Genomic DNA, 22,451 nt, shown 5'->3' on the forward strand with positions numbered 1-22,451 from the left:
CATCCCGCAGCCCGAGCAGAAGGCGAGGCAGACAGCCAATCGGTGGAGGCCGCTGCGACGAACCGTCCAATGCAAGAAGCCAATGAGAGGGTCTGGTGAGCCGGTCCGATCGGACGCTGGCCAATGAGGTTGCGGGCCCCGCCCTGCGGCGCGGGGACGTGCGGTGGCCTGAGTGCGCGTGCTGGAGAGAGGCGCCGAGATGTATTTGGGATGTGTTCGGTGGGCCGCCTGTGGAAGGGCGGCTTGGACATGGGCCAGGGTTAGGCGCAACTACTGCAGCATGGACGTGGATAGGTGAGGCCGGGCTCTGCCCAAGGAGGGAGGAGCGAGTTCCCTTCCTGAGTTGTCCGAGGCCATCCCCTGCACATTACAGCTGGTGAAGTGGTAGAAACCTCGCTAACCACAGCTTGTTCCATACATAACTGTTTGGTCAACGTTGTCTAGGATGCCACGGTTTAGAAACCAGAAATAAAGATAGTTTATGTTGTTCATTCTAATACTGAGCTGTAGACGTGAATGGTTAACTGTTTCTCCCTGGTGTTGTCTGTTCCAGCATTTTAGTTGTGTCAAATGTACACTCCGTGGTTCTAATGTCTTCGGTATATGTACCTTGACATAGAGGCCATGAGATCAAGGTGGTCATAACCTTGATTAAATGTCTTAACTTTGAAAGTGCACTTTCTCATTCTCTTGATTATTCTAGGTTTTTAAATTTCTGAAATGAGCCTGAAATCTGGAGCCTAAATGACTTGTAGCACAACTGACTACAGTCCCTTGCCATAGTTGATGTGGATGGATAAAGACTACTTGTAGCATAACTCTGAATAACCACATAGAACTCCATCTAGATTGGACTACGTTATTTTGGGATGAAAATAGCCAAGTTCTACTTAGTTTTTTGTTTACTGTAAATTTAATAGTGTTGTCTTATTACAAATTTAATTATCGTTAAAAAACTGTGTATGTTATAATCTGAATCAACTTGTCCAAATAAGAATTGTATGCTGAGTTTGTGCTTTATTTACAATTGGACTTTACTGAATTAATGCATATTTGTTATTTTAAACAATATATCTCAATTTTATATATGGCAGTATGTTAAGTCCTGTTAATGTTTTGAAAAAAATACAGTTGATATTTATGAATGAATACAGGTGGTAATGGTATTTAATTCTCAAAGTATTGCATTGGTCATGTGGTTAGTCAGAGGCAGTTTCCCAGGGCTGAAATGGCTAGCACGAGAGAGCACAGTTTTAAGGTGCTTAGAAGTGGGTACAGAGGAGATGTCAGGGGTAAGTTTTTTACGCAGGGTGGTAGATGCGTGGAATGGGCTGCCAGCAACAGTGATGGAAGTGGATACGATAGGGACTTTTAACAGACTTCGGGACAGATACATGGCCCTCAGAAAAAAGGGCTGTGGGTAACCCTAGGTAATTTCTAAGGTAAGGACATGTTCGGCACAGCTTTGTGGGCCGAAGGGCCTGTATTGTGCTGTAGGTTTTCTATGTTTCTATGAAATTAAATTGGTCACCTTCGTTACTTCTAAAGCAGAGGATTGGAGTTGTTGGTACCAAGGAGATTGGGGGTGTAAAATTTGTGGGATGTAGCAAAGAAACCCTTGGAGATTCTGAATAAGGAGAGAGACTGTTAGGAAGAATTGTGGAATATCCTTGTATAAGATAGGGCTAATGGTTTGGTAGGGATGGGACCGGACTCTTGGTGTGATTATAATTGGGATGACTCAGCTGTGGAATTTGCTGAAAATATTTCAGAAGATAAGTGGATGGGTGTCGTCGAAAAGTAAGAGAATGAATGTGGTTTTGAGATGGAGCATTGGAGCAGACTCAAAGGTCAGATTGGCTTACTCCAATTTTTTTGTTCTATGGGAAAATATTAGAAATGAGGCAGTTGATTCTACAGTGGACAAAAGGTGATAACAACATGATTGGTAATTTAGTTTGAGGTGTCACATTTCAGATACTTGAAGGGTTACAGTAAATGTTGGCAGTAGTCTCATAACCAGTGAGCTGTGTGGGCATTAAAAGAAACTGAGATTTAAATTCAGTTTTCCCAGAATTATTTTTGATCTGATACAACCAATTCCTGAATCTGGTTTGTCTGTCATGGATGGAGCTTTCCTTCTGGATAAGGAGTGGGAAGAATTTCTAAAATACTGACTGGAAATTAGTATTAACAGAAATTGACATTTTGCTGAAGTTTCCTCTTTAGGAAAATGAGAACTCATCTGGCTTCTATGCTAGGTGTAGTTGGGTGGAGTGAAGGATGGGAGTTATGTGGGTGAAAAGGAAGCATCACAGATCCAGTTTAGTAATCCTGAGACCACCTTTCTTTATTTGTAATTCATATCAATTGGAAACCCTAGTTGGTGTCGTAAGCTAGCTAAAGCAGCCAAAATAGAATGAATATGAGAGACAAGCTGGTTTTGCTCACTGCTCTGTGCTGGACTGAGGCCTTCTGTGGACTTCTGAATCAGCTGCACTGATGCCTATAGTGTTGTGAACTTCAGTTCTGAATGCTCTTTGCTTGATTTGTTTATTTTTCCTCTCTCTTGACACATTGGGTGTTCAACAGTCTTTTGTTTTTGATGGGTTCTTTTGGGGTTCTTTATTTCATGGCTGCCTGTAAGGGGACAAATCTCACGGCTGTATAATGTATCCGTACTTTGTAGTTTGAAGTTCTAGATTTTGTGATAGAACCCTTGGATTGATGCACTTCTGATTAAACTTTTGAAATTGCAAATATTTACTGTTTGGGGGCTATTGTTATGCAGTTAATGAATTGCTTCACCTATCCTTTGGTTTGTTTTGTAGCTCAAACAGTAAAGCAGAGAAACCAAAGATTTACACCAAAACAGGAGACAAAGGTATGTGATGACAGATAATGGCTTGGTTACCAAGTGAAGAAGGAATAAAATTACTTTTAAGAGAATCCTTTAAATTTGTTCCCTATCCAGCCTTCCTGTACTTGGGATAGAAGAATATTCATTAATAATTTTGGTTGAGATTTAGCACCCAAGTTGTACTTGTCCCCCACTTGCTGTTGTTAATGCTACTCAATGCAGGCCAGCAGGTAGCAAATGAGAGCAATTGAGTCGTGGATTTGAGAGACAACTTGTTTAGAAGCTGGTGTTCCTGCTTTGCTGTTGGCAATTTTGGTAATATTAGTATGCATGACCCGTTGGGGCACCCTTTGAGAGAAGGGTAGTGCAGTCTGATGTGACCAGAATGAACATTAAATGTTCCTGAATGCTACTGGTATCGCTTTGCTTTGGAAACTGAAGTAGAAAACCTCAGTTTATTAAAGAAGAACGGCGCGTAGCAAAACAAATAGAGCTCCTCCTCGTTTAACGAAGGACACTTTTGGTGGAATCCTATTTGCCTTTTGCACAACCTTTTACCATAGTCAATAGCCAAAAAGTCAAATTCTAATGTACCTTAGGAAGTCTGGTGTAGAGGCAGTTATTGCTTGGGAACTTATAATCTCTATGTTTTGGAAGGGTTTTCCAGCACATTCACTGGGGAGCGCAGGAGGAAGGATGATGACGTATTTGAAGCTTTGGGCAGTACCGATGAATTGACATCTTCAATTGGGTATGTAAAGTTTAACATGTATGTTGCCTTTTGTATATTAAAGGTCTGCAAGCATTGCACATTGAAATTACAGAGCAGAGTGGCTTGGTCACTGGATCAGCATCACGTAAAACAGTGTAACTGGCCGCTAAGCAGTGAGAAGGTGTTGGAGAGTGGTTCTGAGGGTTAGAATCACACTGGATTTTCACCCCTGCTGTGTGGGAAATTGTTCATTAAGATATTGCATAAACCAATTGCTCTCCAACCTCCATAGTTAAGCCATGTACATTAGCTGGTTGAGTTAATTCTCACCCATGGATCAAAACTCAAGCAAGAACTATCTGAAAGAAAAGGGGAGAAAATGTGGGAATGCGGTGGAGAAAGTTAAATGTACAAAAGGGATGAATGTTCACTATTCTGCATCACCTAAATACCTTGTTCTACCACTTTTTGTGTATTCGGCAATACTCTGGTCTTGCTGTACATTGTGGGATTAATTCATTGCTGGGGTGTGTTTAGTTTGTTACTAGTTGAAATTGTTTAAAATGAAAAGTGCTGCTTGTTGTAATCAATATAAACACTATAAAACTGGGTCTGTCTTCAGGTGCCTTGCCGTTCGGTGTGGGTGATCATGTCTCTCCATCCATCACGGTCCCTGACCCTCCGAATTGTAGTTGTTGCCTCCCCTGTTTCTAACCATGATGTTATTCCATCTATCATTTTCATTCTCTTGTCTGCCTCTGCTTTTTCCTTCCAGCTTTCCAGTTGTAACTAAATGTTCTAATGTCTCTCTTCGCATGATATGTCCAAAGAATTTTGATTGCTGTTTTCTGATTTTTTTTTTTAAGTATGTTTTGTTTTCGTTCTCTGTAGAACTACTTTGTTGGTTATCCTGTCCGTATATGATATGCATAGCATTCTTCTGAGGAACCACATTGATTCTTTTTTCCATTGCATTTGTGATGGTCCATGACTTGCAGCCACACATCAATATAGGAAGAATGTAGCAGCTGGGAGTTTTAAGGCAGATGTCAATTGCTATTTTCTTGTTCGTTAGGATGTTTCTCATTTCTGTAAATGCTATTGCTGCCATTGCTTTTGTCTGTTTCGCATTTGCCATCAGATGTTACCCATGATCCAAGGTACGTGAAGTTGTGAACTTGTTTCAGGATTTCATTTCCCAGTACGATCCTACAGTTTGGGATATCAGGTTTCTTTGATATTACCATTACTTCAGTTTTCTTTTTAAGGTTAGGCCAAGTCTTTCTCTCTCTGTGTTGATGGTAGATACTAGCTTCTGTAAATTTACTTCACTGTTTGCTATCAGTACTGTATCATCTGCATAGCGGAGGTTGTTGATATTGTGTCCTCCTATAGGTATTCCAGGTAGGTCTTGTATGATTCTCATGTTTTTACAGTACAGGGAGAACAGGTCTGGTGATAGAACACAACCCTGTCTGACTCGTTGCTTTATTGGCTGATGTTCACCAATCTCGTTGTCTATCCGTATGGCTGCACTGTGTTGCTAGTAGAGATTCCTGAGTATTCTTAGATCTTTTCCGTCGATATTAATATCTTTAAGCATTTTCGTGATGGCTTGGTGTTTCACTGTGCCAAAGGCTTTTGTGTAGTCAATCTTCTTATCGTGTCCACGGAAAGTCTATACATGGCCCAGCCAGAACTGGGCACGTTTTTGCGCCTTGTTGTTAAATTCGGCAAGATCTGCAACAGTAGAGGGTTCCTCTAGCGACGGGCATTGCAGGAGATGTTGCATAGTTTGTGGCTCAGTTCCACATTCACAAGTTATCGGGCTGGTTATATATCCCCATTTGCTTAGTGACACCTTTGAACGACCTACACCAGTCCTAACTCTTCCAGGTTGCCCAGTGGCAACTAGCTGCTGGGGGAAGGCTTTCATCCGGTGGAATTTCCATCGTTGGGGGTTGTTTGAGACTGGTGAGCCGGTATTTCCACAAGGCGATGTGGGCGTCAGATGGGGTTGATTGTAATGGAACAACACTGTTCATGAAGCTCTTCCCTGACTTTAGGTGGCTGGGTGTAGGTGTATGACCATGTAGAGGGTGCCTCTCATCTGATGTTTGACAGAGTCGTTCTTTCTTGCTGGCTACTGTTCTTCTTATATCAGTGAAGTCAATGTAGTCAGTGTAGACAATGAATCAGAATAGGTCTTGTTGTACTTCTATTGACCTTTCGATAATATTCCTGAGAACATAAGCGGTGTTTGATGTTCCCTTGCCTTTGACAAAGCCGCACTGTTCTTCACTGATCTCTCACTTAATCTTGTTCCTTATTCTGAGCATGATGATTCTAAGTAGAATTTTTGTGAGGTGGCTCATTAAACTAGTTGTTCTGTGTTGTCCACACTCTGTTGCACCTGGTTTCTTTGGCATTGCAATGAATACTGTCTTTAAAAGATCTTCTGGTACCTTGCCACTGTTGTATATTCTATTCAATAAAACTGGGTCAGCAAACTGATAGTGATTCCATATTCAGTACTAATTTTATTTATTCCAACTTCAGTTTTTTCTCCTGCCTCTAAGTATGACATTTTTACTTCACTAATAACATTTAGTGTGTGCACACCCCACATTACCACACTGTCCACTTGGAAACGAGGTGAAGACGATGGAGCTTTAACCTCCATTCCAGAGGCAGATGTTGTAGGGAAAAGGAAGATTATGAACTTGGCTGCTAATATTTACTGTTACTGTGAAATGTCAGTGTTCATCAGTTTTTGTTTTTCTTTCAGCCTAGCAATGGAGTTCTGCTTGGAGCAAGGCCATGAGTTTGTAGAGGAACTTTATAAGGTATAATGAATCAAATAGCATAGGAGGTCTTTTATTTAATTAAAATGTTTATGCTCTTCAAAAAACCTGTTTAATCTTATTGTACTGTGCACAATTTTAGAAAACCACACTTTTTTTAAGGAACAGTATATTGGTTTTTCAAATGGACAGAATAATTGGTCTGTTAACGAATTCTCGATTCGCATCACCAGTCCTGTATTCTCCAGATTGCAGAATAAGAGTATTGAACATGTTGAAAGGAATAGATGGGTGAGATGGAGAGATTTTTAAAACTTTGGGCAAATCTGATATGCAAATTTAAAATCGGACCTAATTCATATGAAGTTGGGAAACACATGAGGTTTGAAGATGTAATGTACACTCACATGAAAATGCAAGGCCCTGGATTAATTTTTAAATGCCATTTTTGAAACATAAGAAATGAAAAAGGATCTAGTGCTTTCCTGGGGTACGTGACAAATAAATTATTTTCCGGCTACTAGCCAGCTATGGGTATTGATTGAAACATCGGTTAAAATGACAAACTGTGCCATCTTCATCAGGGATGATGCCTGGGCATGTCTAGTCCGGTGGTGTTTTTCTCTCATCGTTCATCCTTCCTGAACGGTTAGTCCTCATCCAATCAGGTTTCCGCTGTCCCATCTTGTTAACAATTGAATTCAGTTCTTACTTAGAGCAAGACTTTTGTCTTTGTTAAAATTCTTTTCCCCTAGTTTTATTTCAATGGCTTCCTTTACCAGGTGGTCCCAAAAGCCACTGGTGTGGCACAGTAGTTTTGTGCTGTCAAAATCAATCCTATGACCATTGAGAATGCAATGTTCTGCGATTGATTTCTCCAGGTAACCCAAGTGGATGCACCTGTGCTTCTTGATGCAGGTTTCCACCATGCATCCTGCCTGGCTGATATATGCTGCTGCACATTCACAGTTGTCTTACCAGCTGTCTTGAGTCCTAGGTCCTCTTTAACCCACATGAACTGTTTGTGGATGATATTAATCCAGTATTTCCTCTAGATCCTGGCAGAAACTGTGGAAATATACGGAAGGCAGGTGGTAGCAATGGGTTCCTCTTTGTTAGGTTTCCTAATTCTTCTGTCAGCCCTTTTAAGGGCCCGATTGATTTTCTTCACCTTGTAGCCGTTCTGTAGGAATGTCATGCCTGATTGTTATATTTCCTCCAGGACTGTTCACATCCAGAATAGCTTTTGCATGGTTAATCAAAGTAGAAAGAACTGCTCTACATTAGGCAGCACGATGGTGGCTGTTATTGTTGAGTTATAAGTCTGTGTGAGTGGGTTTCCAATAGCAGCCATGTCTGAGGCTACCGTCTGGTTTCCGTTGCAGTAGAATGTCCGGGAATGGGAGGCAACCATTAGTAATGAGCTCCACATGTGAGTGGAATCAAGTTTCAATCAAAAAGATTGAATACCAGATGTAAAGGGTTCAATGGCCTTTACATCTGGAAATGGAATCTCCTATCAGTGGAAATCTCCTATCATGCTTTCTAATTTGCTGTGTCAGAGCTCTATAAGTTTGATCACAACTTTGCATACTGCAGAACTTAGGTTAAGTATATTCACTGATGTGCTTCAGCTGTATGGATCAGAGTTGCAGGTTTGACTTGGCAATGAAGAACTTGAATGCCTGATTTCCTTATTGTTATTCATTGGGCCATGGCTGAAAAATGCATACACAAGAGTTGGATGGGGACTGAATGAAGCTGTTTACCACAACAGCAAAAGGTTCAACATAGTCATCCTTTTTGATTTGAGATCCATTTTTGTTTTCTCAACTGCTCTGCAATGTCAAGTGAATTTACACATGCTTAAAATGTTACTCTAGTACAATAAAACTCCAGTCCAATTGTGTGAAAATCTTGATAATTTAGCTTCTGGTTTGCTCGTTGGTTTAAAGTGCAAGCTGGGGTCTGGAGTTTGATTCGAGTGAGCAGTGTTGGAACATTTGGGGTGGGGAGGAGATGTGTGTGAGTTAGGAGTGGGGTTTAAAGCAGAACTTGAGTCCAGAGTACTTGTATGTTCTGGTTTGTTTTGGTCGTGAAACTTAACTTGTATTTCCTTCTCCCTTTACTGGGGTTGGTTTCCTACACCCTAAACTTGCTGCATTCACTGTAAAATCCATTACGGTGTTCATTACATGAAAGTAAAATGCCAGTACATTGAATGTTACTTCAATTAATACCCCAGTAATCTGGAAAACTGCCAGTCTGGTGCCATCAGCCAGATTGGAGTCTTGCAGTAATTAGTGTCAGTGAGCTATGTACTGGATGCTGCAAACACTATACATGGCTCTAAACCAAAATTTAATTCTTGTCACGTGAAGGCATTCCTTAAAATGTCTCTTCAGGTGAGGAAATGATTGATTTAGGCAGCAGACCTACTGAAAGCTACCTGGAATTTAGGGAGTCAGACAGAACTTGCATGTGGATGAAAGAAAAGTAAAATGACTGAACTTGTTTGTCAGTTTTTTTTATTATTAATCTGCAGATGGGAAGATTTGAAATGGAATTTGAGAGTGTTTTCAAAGATTGCCAAAAACCTGCTCCGCTCATGAAAGTAATTAAGTGTGGTGTTTTTAATCTTATTTACAACTGAATGAAATTAATGTATGTATAACTGGTATTATTTGCTGGGTGGTGGGGTGGAGATGCATCTCTACCAAAGAAGGTGTAAGGAGCTCCTTCCCTCCAGTAGCCCATTGGCAGGCCACCCTTGGGCAAGGTGTAGCACCTGCTTAGCCCTTCAGGGTTATGATGGCTGTATGAGCAGCTGGTGCATATCCAAGTCCTGGTTATGCAACCACTGACGTCAGGCAGACATTGATATCGCTGGGGTCACCCGTCTTGTAAAGACACTGCCCTGATGAAGGCAATGGCAAACCACTTCTGTAGCAAATATTTGCCAAGAACAATCATGGTCGTGGAAAGACGATATTCGCTTATGTCGTGGTGATGATAATTATTTGCTAATTGCGTAAAAAGGTGGTGTGCCGAAGATCGTCGTGGGTTTTCAGTCAACCTATTGAAAGATGAAAATAGCTTTTTAAAAATGTAATTCTAGATTCATCTAAGCATTGGATTCAAGATATTGGGACAGTTTGAGAATATCAAATTCAAATCTAAGCTGTATTGAGCATAAAAGTATAATCAGTTGACATGAATGGCTATGATGATGTAACGGTTGTAGATGTTATTCCTGAAGTGTGGCTGGTAAATGTTTTTTCTTCCCCTTACAGATCCAGTGTGTGTTGCAAGATGTGGGATCCAATGTGGCAACTCCCATTTCTTCTGCACGAGAGAGCCACCTCAGTAAGACACATTTAAAGGAAATTGATTAAGACTGGTTCTAAACTTTTCTTTCAGATTTCTTGTTTTTCCACTCACATATGCCTAGGGACACTCATCAAATATTCATCTTTAACAGCTACAAACTCTCTTGAACTTTTGGTGTTTTGGAATAGTACTTATTTACTCCACATGTAGTTATTTCCGTACTCTAATTTCAAAGTTATGTGAGTTGGCTAAGTTATTGAAGTATTTGCTTCTCATCACTTTTCAGCCAGCCAGGTACTGCGTGCCACAAGATGGGGCTGCAGTTAATGAAACAAACCTCTTCATAATATCTTTGTAATATGGCAGAATCAGAAATAATCATACTCAAGTATTGCTACTTCAATATACTATGGTTTACTTTGTAAATAGGAATATGTACGTATTTAGTGAAAATCGAACAAATCTGTAAATGTTGAAAATCTGAAATTAAAACAGGAAATGCTGTAAATATTAGCAGATCATACGGCTTCTGTGGAAAGATGTAGTTAATGCTTCAGATCTTATGAAGGACTCTCAGTTTGAAATGCAAATTTTTTCTCATTCCATACAACCTGTATAACCTAAGTGTTTTCTGTATTTTCTATTTTTAAGTTTATTTTCCTTTTTCAAGGTACATTGGACTGATTAGGAGTAATTAGTTAGCTCGTTTTGCTTACAGAATTTTATCCATGCATCCTTTGCCTTCAGTGAAAATGTTGAATATCATTTGTATTTTCTAGAAAGGACAACATTTAGTGAAAAGCCAGTAACTGAGCTGGAACAATGGATTGATCGATATACAGAGCAACTTCCACCACTGACAAACTTCATCTTGCCAGTATGTATAGAAAGGGTTTCTTCAGTGTGTTGTATTCTAAATGATTGTTGCATGATACACTACCTTCACTGTTGAAATAGCTTGATAAATATTGTTAAATCAGCCATGTTGTGCTAGAAAAGGCTATAGTGAGTGTAGAGTAGTCATAATATGTTCAATTGATACTTGAATTATTTTCAAGCAAAAGAAAAACATTGGACTCTGCTGTGGTGCAGGGCAATTCTAGAGCTGAGCCTAAAATCTTGGGAATGGAGCACTTTTTGGTTCCTCAAATGTTGCTGTGAGTTGTTTGGAGTGTGTCCGAGGCAAAATCTATCAAAGTGCCTTTCCATGCATTTTTTCATTCATTATATTTATTGGGGGGAGTAAGCAGGTGCTAGATTTTGTTTAATATCCTTGAGCTCCTTAGATGTAGTTTTTGGAGTAATAGTAGAAAATTCTCCCTTCACCTGTAGGAAGTGGTAGACATTCCAAAGGTGGCATGCTGAATCAACTTCATCCCTCATGACCTTAATGTCTTCCGCTGTTTGCTCTTCTGATATCATAGCTAGCACTGTCTGTTGCTTATCCAGTATGAGTCAAAGGCTGCCTTTAGCACAGATGGATACAAGGTCATGATAGACATTGCTTCTTCCTCAGAGGACACTGACACAAGGCAGTCCTCAACATAGAAGCAATGCAAAACCTTATCCACTGTCTCCAACTGAACTGTTCTTCATTGTCTTCTGCCTATTTTCTAAAAACAAAGTTGGCACAACTCTGTATAAAGTTACTCCAAGGAGATATACCACCATTCTAAGGTCCACCATATCTTGACTGAGGTTAACATCAGGCCATCAGAGAAACCTTGGCAGATCTGCATCTTCTGTTGGTAAGATGGCAGCGTATTTGGGCCAACCAAAGATGTTTTTTTCTCCTTTGTTAAATCTTTTTTTATGATTACAACACAATGCTGGACTCCAAGAACTTTGGGTACTGTAGGTTTACCCCATCAGTGAACTGCTCATTGGCAGAGGTGCTGGGGTGCTGGACTGGGTGCAGGAAGTGTTGCCTGCTACAGGAAGGAATCAGAGTTGGTGCGCGAAGGTGGTGTGCAGTGTAATTGTGGGTGATTGCATTGGATGTTTTACTTGTGATTTTGAGACCCTGATAATGTAAGATGCCACGGGCCTGTTTCCCTTGTCTGGTGGGGCAGCAGACGGCTGGGGAGATGTATGGCCTCAGTTGCAGCGAGGACCAGGCCTCAAGCCACAAGCTTGCCTGCTGCTGCATTCTAGGAGAGGAAACAGCGGAGGCAGTGAGCTTGGTGTCTGTGCTCGATTGGGGTCTGGCCTCTCCCTTCAGTGCTGCTCTCCAGTGTTCAAACGGTTGTATGACAGGCAAGATTGCATGAGTATGATGGCACGCTGCTGGGAACTGCACCATCAGTTTGCGGGACATGTTGCTCAGGGACTTTAGCTATAAGTTTTTTTTTGTGACTTTTTTATTCTTACTGTTTTGAATGTGATTTGTTTGTTCTGCACTTTCTTCTCTGGAAGAATGCTGTTTCATTCAGCTGTATTCATGTATAGTTGAATAACAATAATAATTCTGAATTTGATTTGAAACATTGGTTCAATATCTGTCATGGTTACACTAGTATTGATTGAAACTCCTGCACATGGAGTGAAATTCTGTTTACAAACTACTATATTGAACTTGCTGAACATAACCCTTTGTTTTTGCAGTCAGGGGGAAAAAGCAGTGCAGCTCTGCACCTGGCACGATCGATCTGTCGCAGGGCAGAGAGGAGGTATGTTAATTCCTTGTACTGCCCCTCTTATAATTTGACATCAGTTGCTCTCAGTGCTTTGGACTTGGGTGAAGGTGCCCATATGTTGAATATAAATGCAAGTGGGGGGGGGGGGATTGTGATAAAGAAATGCTGATAAAAATATATAATACATAATCATATTTTTAAAAACCATTCAATGGGCATTATGTTCTAATTTCACTCGTAGTCTTGCTTCGGAGAAGTCGAGCGAATAATTTGGTTAAAGTGATGTTGAATCTGACTGGAAAATCTTTATTTGCCATACACACTTTACTAACCTCAAATTGGTACGGCAGTGAACACTTGGAAATTATGCCCAGCACCTCATTTCTACCCCTTCACTATTAGAGATTTACCTCTAGAGTCGTAAATTGCAATGGAGCTGAGAAGTGGGAGTAAACTAAATAACTTAGTTTATGGCTGGAATATATTATGATGGCCGGTGGACTCTTGTACTGTATACAGCTGATTATATGACAAAATTGGCTTAAAAGGGGAGAATATTCCTCTGCTTCTGCATAAAAACAGTCTATATTTATAGATGAAGAATTGTCGTTTGGAATGGCTAGGGATGAGCTGATAAAATTATATCCCAATTCAAATCAGTCTTCAGAAATGCTTGGGACAACGTAAAAGGAGAATTTTTTTTCTAATTTGGAGCTAGCAATGTAATACTGGGACCACCATAATTCAATGTTTTGGTGTATTTAAACGTGTAAATATGATTGGCACATAAACCAAAGTGGAGTTCGTATTCCAAAACATCAGGCAGAAAAAAAGCACTTGGATTTTAGTGGTTAATCATTTTCTTTTTCCATTGTGACCATGCACAAATAATAATGGAATAAGAAAGCTCAAAATAACCATGTTATATTTGATCTCACCGCTATGCTGTCTTGATTTCTCCCAGTTCTTTCAGCTGCCTTCCCTGTAACAACCTCCTGTTGTTTTATGATCGTGGTCATGAGGCACAAAAAGAATCTCAGGACAAGGGTCATCAATCCATGATGCCATGATGAACACTGAAATTTTAGTCTTAAATCATTTTAAATGCTGAATGTTTTCTGTTTGCATAAATCTGCATTAAAGCTGTTTTCTCCATCAGCATGATCTCTATTGTACGAGCTGGGGAAGCTGATCGTAACGCTGCAAGATATCTCAACAGGTAAACTAATTATTGTGTAAACAAAAAGGCAAGGCAATCGATTTCACATTTGAAATGAAGAAGTGTGCTGCAGTGTTTGGTTTTTTATTGGGAAAGACAGGGTAAATGAATGAAGGTAGTGTATTTTGTATTTAATATTTCTGTAATATTTGAGAAATCTTGAGTATATATTTGAAACATTCTTCATTTAAATAATTCATTACGTGATATATGTAGAAATACGTGAATTGCATATGTCATCAGACTTTCATCTCTCGGTTCCTATTTTCGTTGAATAATGAAGTGTTTTGAAGTTACAAATCATAACACGATAGCTGCTTCCCATCTGGTGGGGAGCAGAGTGGAATTATGTATAAAATTGTTTTTCCTTTAGCTTTTATACTTGGAATGGAAGAATTTTGCAACTTTTAACGTCAGCCTTTGAAAATTTTACACAGCATTTGCTGAACATCTCATAGCTTTTCACCACAATCATATCTAATCACCCACAGCACAATTATAGAGCTCTACAGCATGAAAACCTAACCTTCAGCTGTTGTCATCTTGGCTAGTTCCATTTTTCTACACTTGCACCACATTCCTCTGAAACTTCCCTATTCATTATTTGACTATACCCCTTCCCACCCTATCCCCTGTATTAAAATAAATGCTATTCCTTTGCCTCTGCAATATCTGTTCCCAGGACATGGCTTTCCATTCCAGGACATCAGAGATGTTCTCCTCTTTCAGAGAATGGTGTTTCCCTCCCCCCACTATTGATGCTGCTTCAACTACATCTCCGTTTCCCGAACATTAGTGCTCACTCCGTTATCCTGCTGCCTTAACAGTGATAGGGTTCCTCTTGTGTCTATGAAGTTCTTGGTCATCTAGGTCATTGTGTATCAAGCAGTGGTAAGCGAAGGCAACTGGACGTGCTGTGTATCTAGAAGACCTTTCACCACTCATCCGAGAGGCATCTGATCCATGGTGGGTAGTTCTCCGGCTTATATGCTCTGAGTTGTTTAAAGGTATAGCAATCACATAAGAGTCATGGAGTTCCTCTGTCTTTACCTTCAGCCTCCGAATCCAACACATCATCCTCCGCAACTTCTGCCATCTTCAAAAGAATTGCAGGGTTCACTCCCTCAGCGATTCCCTTGCCCATTTGTCCCTCCTCATTAATCTCCCTTCCGGCGCTTAGCCCTGCAAGCAGTCTAAGTGCTACACCTGCCCTCCTTCACCTGCATTCAGGGCATGAAACAGTGTTTCCAGTTGAGGCAACAGCTGACCAGCAAACCTGGTGGGGTCACCTGTTGTGTCCGGTGCTCCCAATGCTGCCTCCTCTACATTGGGGAAACCCGTTGTAAACTGGGGGAACCACTTTGTCCTGTTTGCTCCATCTGACACAAGTGAAACTTCCAGGTAGCCAAACATTTTAATTCTGATTCCAGTTCTGGCATGTCAGCCCATGGCTTCCTGTTGTGATCTTTTACCTCTTCTCACCTGCCTATCACTTCCCCTTGGGTCCCCCCCCCTTCCCTTCATCCCATGGTCCACTCTTCTCTCCTATCAGATTCCTTCTAGCTAGCCTCCTCCTCCTCTCCCCACCTTTTTATTTTGGCATCTTTCCCCCTTCAGTCCTGAAGGAGGGTCTCTGGCTGAAACGGCAACTGTTTCGATAGATGCTGCCTGACCTGCTGAGTTCCTCAAGCATTTTGTGTATGTTGCTCTTTATTACATGTTCACAGTACCATACCATTCCTCTGGTAGCTTATTCCATTTAGGTACCATTGTCTGTATGGGGAAAAAGTTGTCTCTTTTGAATGTTCATCCTCACTTTAAAGCATTGTTCTTGAGTTTTAGACTCCTACTCTGCAGGAGACTGGCTACTCACACAGAACACTGGAGAAACTCAGCAGATCAGACAACATATGGAGGAAAGTAAGCTATCAATATTTCAGGCTGAGGTCCTTCATGAGGATGGCTTCTCTTTATTATCCACCCAATATGATAGATACTCTTTAAACCATTTCAAACAGGACTGATAGCTATAATTTATAAATGGTTATTGAATTTGCAAAAGGTATCTAACAATAAAATTAAAGGTGCGTGGAAATTGGAATTTCGAGAGTCACTTTCAGATAGTCAATGGGATAAAATCTTTTATTTGGTAAATACTTCATCTATTTGTGCCCGTCACTCCTTGATACAGTTCAAGGTAGTACATCGTGCACATGTCAGGGGATAAATTAGACCGTATTCTTCCCAATATTAATCCTATTTGTGACAGATGTAATATTGAGGTGGCTACTTTAACTCATATGTTTTGGTCTTGTATCAAGATAGATAAACCTTGGAAAGGTGTCTTTTAAAGCTTTATCAAAAGTCTTGAATTTGGACCTACAACCGAACTTTATTTACAGCAATTTTTGGGATCATTCCAATGGAAGCAGGATATAGTCCTGTTTCTGCTTTTTCATATGGTTTGATTTATTGCTGTTCCAGTTACTTTCTCAAAACTTTGGATTTGATCAGAAAGTTCCTTCTCCTTGCTTTTACTCTCAGTATGGGCTGCCCTGTCCCTTTTTTTTTCTTTTTCTCTTTTAACCTTTTTTTGTTTATAGAGAATAGTGGGGTTCTAATATATATTTTATGAAAATTTATAAGTTCCTTTATCTTTTTTCTATTTGAGGAGAACTGATTATCTTATTTTTATTATATATCATTAGATTAATACTATGTATGATCTTAATGTTTATTTTACCTTTTATATGTATTATTGATAGATATTTGAGATGATTCTCCTCTTGTTTGTACTTTTTTTAAAATTAATAAAAGGACTGATAGACTTATGCTCTTTAGTGCTGATGAAGAATCTCAGCCCAAAATTTCAGCTGTTAATTTCTGTCAATAGATGTGTGACCTGTTGAGTTCCTCCAGCATTTTGTTGTTCAAAATTATAACACCTGCAAAATCTCTTGTCTCCATGTGGCTATCCATCTTATTTATGGTCCCTCGTGAGTTTATAAACCTGTAAGGTCTCACCTCAGCCTCCAATGTTCCATGGGAAGTCCCAGTCTCTTAAAATTAAACCATCCATCCCAGGATATGCTGATAAATCATCTTAGCACTATCTAACTTAATAACATTCATCCCATAGCAGAACTGCATACAATATTCCAAATGTGGCCTTGTTAATATCATTTAGTTATAATAACATACTAACTCCTGTACTCAGTATTCTGACTAAAGGCAAGTGTGGAAATGCCTTCACTACCTGTCTAATTGTTACCACTTTTGAGAAACTATGTACCTGCATTGCAGGTCTCCAAATTATCATACAAATTACCCAGATAATTTTTATAGATTTCTCTTTAGTACTATGATCCATTTGGAGTTTTACTGTAGCTTTATCAACTATAAATTGGGCTTGAATGCATCCTGTTCCTTTCCCTTAAGCATCTTGCATCTCATCGTCATCACGTGTTGTATGACATAGGTGATCATGGTCTTGTCAATGACCTTGATTGCTCTTGGCAAATTTTTCTACAGAAGTGATTTGCCATTGCCTTCTGGACAGTGTCTTTACAAGACTGGTGACCCCAGCCATTATCAATACTCTTCAGAGATAGTCTGCCTGGTGTCAGTGATTGCATAACCAGGACCTGTGATATGCACCAGCTGTTCATACAGCCATCATGGCCTGCTGCCATATGACCCCCGATCGGGGTGGTGGAGCTCATGGACAGAAGGAGCACCTTGCATCTCTTTTGGTAGATACCTTGGACTTAGCAGTTCTCAAAGCAGTGAAAGAGTATATAATTTGACTGGAGACATGAGACTGCAGTTGCTGGAATGTAGATAAAGAAACAAACTGCTGGCAGAAGTTATCACAAGCTGTGTATGTGTGGATTGGAAAAAGAATTGTTTACATTCTGGTTTTACACCCTTTATCGTGACTGACCGTGAAAATTGAAGATGTCTAGTATAACAAAAAGGGGAGGAGTGAGATACTGGTAAGTGATAAGTGAAAACCTTGGAGGATTGAACCATATTTCCTTCGCAGACCACCTATCACCTGCCAGCCCCTATCTCATCCCTCCTCTCTATCATCCCAGTTGTCTTTATTATCTGACCTAATGCAGGGTTTCGAAACTATGGCATCAATTCTTCTCTCTTTACATGTACACATACACCACACAGTTTAAAATTTAAATTGTGGCAGGTACATTTTCCTACATTACACAGTTCTGTCCAATTCTGCAATTGAGGATATTTTATGTCAAACTAGAATATTTTATGCTACTACAGTGGTGATGCCATCCTCAGGACTGACCCGTTTCTCCACAGACTAAGTGACTACCTGTTCACGTTGGCACGATACGCTGCCATGAAAGAAGGCAGGAAGGAACATATTTACAGGAGGAGAAATGAAGATTAGCGGAGTTACTGACTCTTCGACATAACAGGAGGTGGGGAGACCTTCATCTGCTGATTGGAACATAACCATTTTTATTAAATTGTAAATACATTTTGTTTTGCATATGTGGCAAAGGTATTTGGAGTTTTTAAAAATAGTGTCTTACTTTGTACTTTGGAGATTGGTGCTATTTGGACTCTGATATTTTGTATATCCATGTTTGTGGAAGAATGGGTTTTGGTCACTGTTGTTATTTAGTGCAGCTGATGGCAAAGGTGATGTGCTGTTAACTGTCTCTTTAAATAAAAGCACTAATCCTGGGATTTTGGATGGAAAGACACTTTTTGATAGAAAGCTAGGCAAAATCAATCATTATGCATAAAATGAATCCATACTGGGTTAAACTTGTTTTCACTGGGTGCATTGTATGAGTTTGTATTTAAACAGTTGTTTCCCCTTTTTCTCTACTGGAAGGTTTGCAATTTAAAACTGATTAAAAGTAGCTGCTTACTGTCAGTATGGGGTCAGAACAGTAAGTTGATCTCAGACCAAGGGTGTGGGGAAGGAGGGGGAGAAGAATATCATTTGTGCTCAAAGTGAAGGATTTTTCATATTACATTAGAACTTACTGATATTGTTAGCTTTCACCATTTGTCAATGGCCTTTGAGTATTGACACTTCGGTACTCTGACTCCACTCTCCACATGCAGAGCACTTCAATTGCGATGTGATAATTTTCAATTTCCCTAATCAGTTTTGTGACATGAGACACTCTATTCAGTACTTCAGTACTGTTCCAAAGTGGGAGTTATTTAAAAATGAGATGTGACTCTTGTATTCTGAGTTGTGGTAATTTCTAATCCGTTAACTGTTAGGAGAAATGGCTTTCTATTAACCATGTTTACAGATCTTTTTGATAATGTAGTCTCAGTTTTGGAGCCTTTTATCCATTGACCTTTCTTTCCTTGTTCTGAACACGTAACAATGGAGAGGACACAGTGACCTATTCCAGATTTTTATGGCAAATAAGGATTAGGTAGTAATGCAGAACTGAAGAACTTATTTCATAACTTGAGATACTATATTAACAATTTTTTTAAAATACAGATGCAATACAATGATCTAACTTAGCACAATCTGCTTAGAAATGGATAAACATTGGATGCATCAACTGAATGTGGATGGTGTGAGCAGGGAGCCTAGTTAACATTTAAATGAAAGCTCCACTTCTGAGAAAATCCTTCATTTTGGGACATTCAGATCTTTATTTTTACCTTTAATTTTGGTTATTTGTTTCAGCCCATTAAATTTCAATCAGTGTTTGCTGGCTAAGCAACTCTTTTAGTCAGTTCATTACAACAGTCTCCCTGCAAGGCTTTCATTTTCTGATTTGTGTTGTATTGAAAGTGAATGAATTAAAATCATGGGTTCTAAATAAAAATGCTATAAAATTTGTGTGAAAAGTGGATTCTTTAGAACCAATGTAGCTATTTTAAATAACTACCATTATTAGAAAAATGTTTTCACCTGGTTGTACTGAAACTATTTGCCAGTGATTGCGCTTAAACTTCTGTAGAGTCTCTTGACATTAACCATGTTAAATTTCCTATGCAAGTATGTGGTAGCGAATGCTACTTAAGTTATTGAAACCTAAACGATTGGAGCATGAGTAATTATAGTAATCATGGTGTACCTGATCCTGTTTGTGGGAGCTGCTGTTTGTTGAATTAGACCTTAAAGTGTATGTTTACAGCTCTAGCCTGATCTACTTTTTTTTTCTTCCACCACCTTTCCTCACAAAGCTTGTGTGGTCTTATCCAAAAATAAGTGTAATAGGATTTTAGGTATCATCATATCTGATGATCACAGAGACCAAAGTACTGAATTCAAGAGATGTGGAAAGTAACTGTCTTTGCTATTAAGGCAGTGCTTGACTGAATGCAGCATCAAGTCAGCCTGGTCATTGAAAGAACTTTTATCAATTATCAAAGCCCTAAGAGCTTACTGCGGCGGTTCCCCATGCCCAAACAGCTTTTACCGTTTCACCAGTTACCTTGCATGAAGTCAATGTAGAAATTTAATTTGCTTAACTTTCAGTTGCGTTGGTGTTATGAACCCATAGGTTTCGTTTACTGTGGACTGTCACTTTAAAAGAGCGCTTCAGTGAGGCAGGACTATGATGATGTTCACTGACTGATTCGCAGCTTGTTTACCTTTAAAACAAGGACACAGACAGTCACAGTCAGAAAAGAGAGAGGAGCGAACCTGGAAAAGGGTAGCAGCTCCAGCTTGTCGAAGCTGGGGATTTGGAACTCTGCCGCACCCACAAGGGTGGGTTGATCATCGATCCAGTGCACATCGAATGTGTGGCTGTCACTTCGTATAATCCATAGGAATGGATTAAGGAATGTCCTGTGGGACCACTCGAAGTTAATCCTTGCCTGGGTATGTTATGTGGTAACCCCTTGAAGACGACATCCCTGTGACAGATCACTCTGGTGGTAATTCGTCTCGACGGAGGATTTTCGACAACTGATATTTATTAATTACCATCGTGGAACCTGTGGAATTCAACATAATTGCCTTCTCTCTACATTTACCCTGGATTACAAAGATCTCTTACCATTTATTCCATGGATGAACTGAATTTTCATACGTTACCATCTCAAGACTCTAAGGTTGTGTCCACACTAGACCAGATAATTTTGAAAACACCGGTTTCGTGTAAAAACAACAGGCGTCCTCACTAGGCGTTTTTAAAAATACTTCTGTCCACATTAAAATGGATATTTGGGCGAATCTCCTCCTACTGGCATGCGCAGGACACACAGAAAACAAGTGAAGAGGAAACGGTATACTTGGTGCGTGTTTGTCCGGTTACAGACTAGAAATACTTAAAAGGAAATTGCAAAATGAAAGACTTGGTGCGCGTTTGTCCAGAAACATTTAAGATGGAGAGTGACATAGTTAATTCAGAAACAAAGGTTCTGAACTTAAAGAAGGATAACTTTGAAGGTATGAGATGTGAATTAGCTAAGATAGACTGGCAAATGACACGTAAAGGGTTGACGGTGGATATGCAATGGCAAGCATTTAAAGATCGCATGGATGAACTACAACAATTGTTCATTCCAGTTTGGCAAAAGAATAAATCAGGGAAGGTAGTGCACCCGTCGCTGACAAGGGAAATTAGGGATAGTGTCAATTCCAAAGAAGAAGCATACAAATTAGCCAGAAAAAGTGGCTCACCTGAGGACTGGGAGAAATTCAGAGTCCAGCAGAGGAGGACAAAGGGCTTAATTAGGAAAAGGAAAAAAGATTATGAGAGAAAACTGGCAGGGAACATAAAAACTGACTGTAAAAGCTTTTATAGATATATGAAAAGAAAAAGGTTGGTTAAGACAAATGTAGGTCCCCTACAGACAGAAACAGGTGAATTGATTATGGGGTGCAAGGACATGGCAGACCAATTGAATAACTACTTTGGTTCTGTCTTCACTAAGAAGGACATAAATAATCTTCCGGAAATAGCAGGGGACAGAGGGTCCAGTGAGATGGGGGAACTGAGGGAAATACATGTTAGTAGGGAAGTGGTGTTAGGTAAATTAAAGGGATTAAAAGCAGATAAGTCCCCAGGGCCAGATGATCTGCATCCCAGAGTGCTTAAGGAAGTAGCCCAAGAAATAGTGGATGCATTAGTGATAATTTTTCAAAACTCTTTAGATCCTGGACTAGTTCCTGAGGATTGGAGGGTCGCAAATGTAACCCCACTTTTTAAAAAAGGAGGGAGAGAGAAACCAGGGAATTATAGACCGGTTAGCCTAACATTGGTGGTGGGGAAACTGCTAGAGTCAGTTATCAAAGATGTGATAACAGCACATTTGGAAAGCGGTAAAATCATTGGACAAAGTCAGCATGGATTTGTGAAAGGAAAATCATGTCTGACGAATCTCATAGAATTTTTTGAGGATGTAACTGGTAGAATGGATTGGGGAGAACCAGTGGATGTGGTATATTTGGATTTTCAAAAGGCTTTTGACAAGGTCCCACACAGGAGATTAGTGTGCAAACTTAAAGCACACGGTATTGGGGGTAAGGTATTGATGTGGATAGAGAATTGGTTGGCAGACAGGAAGCAAAGAGTGGGAATAAACGGGACCTTTTCAGAATGGCAGGCAGTGACTGGTGGGGTAGCGCAAGGTTCAGTGCTGGGACCCCAGTTGTTTACAATATATATTAATGACTTAAATGAGGGAATTAAATGCAGCATCTTTAAGTTTGCAGATGACACGAATCTGGGCGGCAGTGTTAGCTGTGAGGAGGATGCTAAGAGGATGCAGGGTGACTTGGATAGGTTAGGTGAGTGGACAAATTCATGGCAGATGCAATTTAATGTGGATAAATGTGAGGTTATCCACTTTGGTGACAAAAACTGGAAAACAGATTATTATCTGAATGGTGGCCGATTAGGAAAAGGGGAGGTGCCACGAG

At 39.9% G+C, this 22,451-nt stretch overlaps 1 protein-coding gene across 5 annotated transcripts; it reads left to right on the forward strand.

The window, feature by feature from the left end:
* Window positions 1-141: 141 nt before the first annotated feature.
* Window positions 142-19,432, forward strand: mmab (metabolism of cobalamin associated B). Of its 5 annotated transcripts, none has more exons than XM_072247461.1 (10): window positions 142-294; window positions 2,832-2,884; window positions 3,518-3,611; window positions 6,361-6,418; window positions 9,670-9,742; window positions 10,486-10,583; window positions 12,311-12,375; window positions 13,502-13,561; window positions 15,404-15,481; window positions 17,891-19,432. In XM_072247461.1, exons 1-10 carry the CDS (start codon window positions 200-202, stop codon window positions 17,979-17,981), a joined length of 765 nt encoding a protein of 254 aa, XP_072103562.1. In that variant the 5' UTR covers window positions 142-199; the 3' UTR covers window positions 17,982-19,432. The 5 variants fall into 5 exon arrangements, with proteins under 5 accessions (XP_072103562.1, XP_072103564.1, XP_072103565.1 ...); XM_072247463.1 differs by lacking the exon at window positions 15,404-15,481 and adding an exon at window positions 14,448-14,527 and having other exon boundaries at window positions 17,891-17,973; XM_072247464.1 differs by lacking the exon at window positions 15,404-15,481 and adding an exon at window positions 14,451-14,527 and having other exon boundaries at window positions 17,891-17,973.
* The last annotated feature ends 3,019 nt before the right edge of the window (window positions 19,433-22,451 follow it).

This window comes from Mobula birostris, chromosome 31 (assembly GCF_030028105.1).
Source record: "Mobula birostris isolate sMobBir1 chromosome 31, sMobBir1.hap1, whole genome shotgun sequence".
Taxonomy (NCBI): domain Eukaryota; kingdom Metazoa; phylum Chordata; class Chondrichthyes; order Myliobatiformes; family Myliobatidae; genus Mobula; species Mobula birostris.